We start from the raw sequence: 4346 nt of genomic DNA, 5'->3' as shown, positions 1-4346 counted from the left end.
CAGACAATCTGTACAAGTTGGCATGTGTGGGTTCAGGCTGAAGCTGCCCCGTTGCCTTACTGCTGGTCTCTCTCTGTGTGTGATGAACAAAAACACACAAAAACATCAAAATTAGCGCAGAAACAGTACTATATAACATTTTAGACACATTCTAGACAGTTTATCAGCTAAAAAAAGTTAATTTTGGGGTAAGTTACTCTTTAAATAGCTACTTACTGCTCTACTTGTGTGTATCTCACATGTGTGATGGGTCAAATGCAGAGAACCAATGTTGTCATTGTATTGGCACATACAGTATACTATGATGGCAACATGTAGCACTTTCACTTAATTAGCATGTTGACTGCAATTAACATAATGGGGAAAAATACAAAGCTATATTTATTTATAACATAAAAAGTTCTGACAAAAGTTTATTGATACAATTGAAAGTGTGATGAAGGATTAAAAGTGTTCTTTACCTTTTTACAATTTGCATTTCATCTATTTTTCTGATATCAAAGGAAAACAAAGTAAATAAATAACTGGTATTGAAAACCAGTCAAACTATTATTTTCTAAATTTGTATCTCCGTCAATCCAGACTTTTCCATTCGCTGCATCCCTGCTACAGATATAACAAACTTCTAATTTGCATTTACAAACTTTGGGTATGAAACGACTTTTGTCAAAGAAATTACACTATAATAATAGTTCTGTCTAACCCTCAATTTTGAGTGTTTTCTAGGCTGGATAACATTACCACTGATGAAGTTCGACTGTCAGAGGGGGCAACCGCCGGCTATGATTAACCCAAACATCAGCGCTCTCAGTGCCGTCATGTAAAATGTGTTTACTTCCACTTTGCCTCTGCAGTGATGCTGCTTCTGAGTGAGAAAGCAATTTATATTTCAACTGCTATATTCCATCATAAAAGGCAGAATTTAAATGAGATTTACTTTCACCACAACTCAATGGAAAGGATACATATGTTTGCACACGGGACACTGAAAAAAAATTTAACTACATACCAAATGTTTTAGCTATTTGCTAACAGTCTTTTTGTTGTGACTGGTGTTTACTGTGTTCCTTTAAACCAAATAGTACTTTTGAAAGAGCTACATCAGCCTTCCTGGTTTTATAGATATCTGGTCAATACTGAAAGCAACGCTGCATGCCACAAAACCAGAAATATTATGTGTTACAAACCTTCAATTCCTCAGTATGTTCCTGCATGCTTACAGACCACAGAGACACTTTACTGTATCAGGAAACAACATGTATCAGTTAACTGCTCCCCAGTCTTACCAGTGCTGTTGGAGCGTTTGCTTCCCAGTAAGCTCCATCCTGGCGGCAGCGCGAGGTGGTGGAGGGCCAGCGCCAGGCTCTCATCCAGAYGCTCACACTCTTTCAAGGGAATATGACACTCATCCAGCAGCAGCGCCCCATCGAGGCCATCAGCCCGACCCGCTGTGCTCACCTGTGAGGAAGGTGATTTACAGAGTTGAGTCGAGTGTTGCTGAAGAGGAGAACAGAGGCCGAGGCGGATGGAGGCACACGTTTTAACATTCTCAGCACAGATGTGTGAGCCAAATGGCAATGAATAATGAAGGCTCTAAATATAAGAAGACAGATCCACTGAGCTGCAGCTGTGCTGACAGAAACAAAAGTCCACAGCAAAGTCATTTTATTGTGTCCATTTCCGTAGTAAATAAACTCAGAATTACATTTACATGAGATGATGAACAGGATGTAAAAAAATCATCAAATTTTCAAGCCTGTTAGAAATTAGAGTCAACAACATTCAGCAATGTTCTGTTTTATTCCAACTCTGCCCAAAAGCCTGTGATACTTTTTTCCTTTTATTCTGTGCTGCACTTTCATTCCTGTGATTTTCCCCTCCTATTATAGAAATTGAAATGTCTTGCCGCTCACCAGAAACTGGGCCATGTCAAAAGCCAAATCCTGAACAAAGCTGAATCGATGCTTGGCCAATGGAGCCACACGACCTGGACAGGACTTTGGGTCCTCGGGGGCCTCAGAGGTATTTCTGGTGGCTGAACACAAGGTGACCAGCACCACCTCACAGCAGTCATGAGCTGTAAAATGAAACAGGGAATGACAGAAAAAGAAAAGGTGAGAGGAGAGAATAAGGAGGGGTGACAGAGGACAGGCCCGTGGAGGACGAAAATGTTGTGTCCAACATTAAAATCAATAACATTTAGGTCAGAACATTCTACTCTGTGCTGAAAAATGGCTTTCTAAATTTGATGCTGTACAAACTAGAAATGGGAAGGGATTTTGGAGAATTTGCAGCATCACTGAGACTTGGTCAAAAGAAAAAGCATGTCATTTTTTAAGGTGCAATATAAGCCGCGAAACAGACATGGTTAATATTCGTATAAAGCCTTTGTTTGAAACAATTAAATCTGCAAATTTGTTGGTCTTGAAATGGTTCAAATGTATACAGCATTTCCTGAGAATGTATGTGACCAACACATCAAATCTAGGATTAAATCAAATTTGATCAAAAAGACCTAAGCACATTTTCAGATTTCTGGCTTTTTAAGCTACATTTTAATACATGGATCATTCTGATATCAGGAGTGGTTCCAGAGATTTGACTTGATTTGTCATGTTAATCATGATAATACATTCATAAGGCTGCAACCCATGAACTGGTCTGAATCCTATTTTTAGGTTAATAAGATTTCCCATCAGGAAAGAAAAAAAAAACTTTGCTAGCTTCCAGGAAAWATATTAAAAAATTAAAGCACTTTTGCTCAAAATCTTTTTTGTTGCTACCGCTCACAAAAGTGCTTCAAAAATCCTTCAAGRTTTTACTGTATTTCAGACATTTAATTCAAATGATCCATTGATAAGGTTAATTACATTTTGACCATATGCCTTTTTCTCCACATACCACTTTGGGGGATCTCATTTCCAGTTCCACATGATGGGTCACATATAACACAGACAGGTGAACTTAAACAAGTGTGTGATTTCTGACAATAATTATCAACATCACATCGTTAGAGCCTCAAAGCAAAATGAGTCAATAAATATGAAGTTATAACTGCTGAGTGATTATTTCAAAATGTTTCCCTTGTTGGATTGGTTTAGTTCATGCAGATCTATTAACAGAAACACCCACAACTCATTTATTCAAAGTGGATGCTGCATTTTAACAAGCCTGAAACAAGACTTTTTTTCCAAAGACATTCTGTTTATCTGTGCATCTGAGAGTAACTTGCCACAGTACAGCAGAACAACACAGTCATTTGAGAAACACAAATGTGATGTTATTACTATTGTAAAATGTTTGCTGATGGGTACATTTAAATGTGTTTTTTGTCTAAATATCTAAAAGGTTTGCATAAACCTTAATAATTCTACACAGAGCAAAAGGGATGAAAGTTTAAATATCTGAATGTATGGAATATGCTTAAAGTCTCAAAGAAAACAAGAAAAAAACAAACACATGTACATTTACTCGCTGTACTCACATAAACACATTGTTTTTTTGTTAATCCTGCTTTGACATAACAGGGAAAATACTGAGTGACTATTGCAGAATCTATGATACACTACAATGATTTTTCATTACATCGATATAACTTCCTTAGTTCCACCATGGCTTACTGTCACATATGACTTCCTGGGATATTTAAGTCAATCTGTAATATTATAAGTCACACACGCGTGGTTGCTGAGACAAAAAACATTGTCTCAATAATGTGATTCAATAAACTAAAAGCATTCAGAGACTGTGGAAGGAAACTTGACCACCCAGAGACAGGCACAGGGGGTGCATAGCACAAGCTCTAGCGGGGGCTCATTTAATTAACTGCAATGTCGATTTAATACCTATTTTTCAGCTCTGTAAATGGTACAGTAAAATGGTGTGCTCATTTTGTGGTAATAATGCACAATAATCTGTGACAACGGGGTGCAGGCGTGCACTGCTGAATTAAACTCTAATTCACACATAAAGTCAGAATGTTATTTAACGGAATAAAAGATTTCTTCAGTTTATCCAACCCCCCTTCGGTCACAAGTCGAATCTGCTCCGGCGGCAAATTAATAACAAAACATATAATGAGTTAAATTAAGGTTTATGCAAATTGATAGTGAGGTGTCTATTAAAAGTAATGAACATGGAGGACTGTAGTCCAGACATGGCCAAATATAAAACCCCATTATTCAGAAAATAAAGTCTCGGTACTGCTGTTTTTTTATAATTCAACATTGAGTTTCTGCTTCGGATTTACTTGCCTAAATTATATTCCGTATTAATTCATGTCATAATATGTGTTTTTCTGTTAAATAAAGTATGTAGTTCCTTGACTTCATCTGTTAGTTTTATTC

The 4346-nt window shown here is 37.2% G+C and overlaps 1 protein-coding gene across 2 annotated transcripts in view; it reads right to left on the bottom strand.

Annotated features, from left to right (window-relative positions):
• Positions 1-4346, bottom strand: part of akap13 (A-kinase anchoring protein 13) — a gene marked incomplete in the record, with an annotated part of 138567 nt that overhangs the window by 91372 nt on the left and 42849 nt on the right. For both annotated transcript variants that reach the window (XM_014015552.1, XM_014015551.1), the window contains 2 exon segments: positions 1287-1458; positions 1914-2077. In XM_014015552.1, the coding sequence (XP_013871006.1) occupies positions 1287-1458; positions 1914-2077 (336 nt within the window).

Source organism: Austrofundulus limnaeus, unplaced genomic scaffold (genome assembly GCF_001266775.1).
Source record: "Austrofundulus limnaeus strain Quisiro unplaced genomic scaffold, Austrofundulus_limnaeus-1.0 Scaffold131, whole genome shotgun sequence".
NCBI classification, from domain to species: Eukaryota; Metazoa; Chordata; class Actinopteri; order Cyprinodontiformes; family Rivulidae; genus Austrofundulus; species Austrofundulus limnaeus.
Note: the sequence above shows the minus strand (reverse complement) of the source record. Positions and strands in the feature narration are given on the sequence as shown.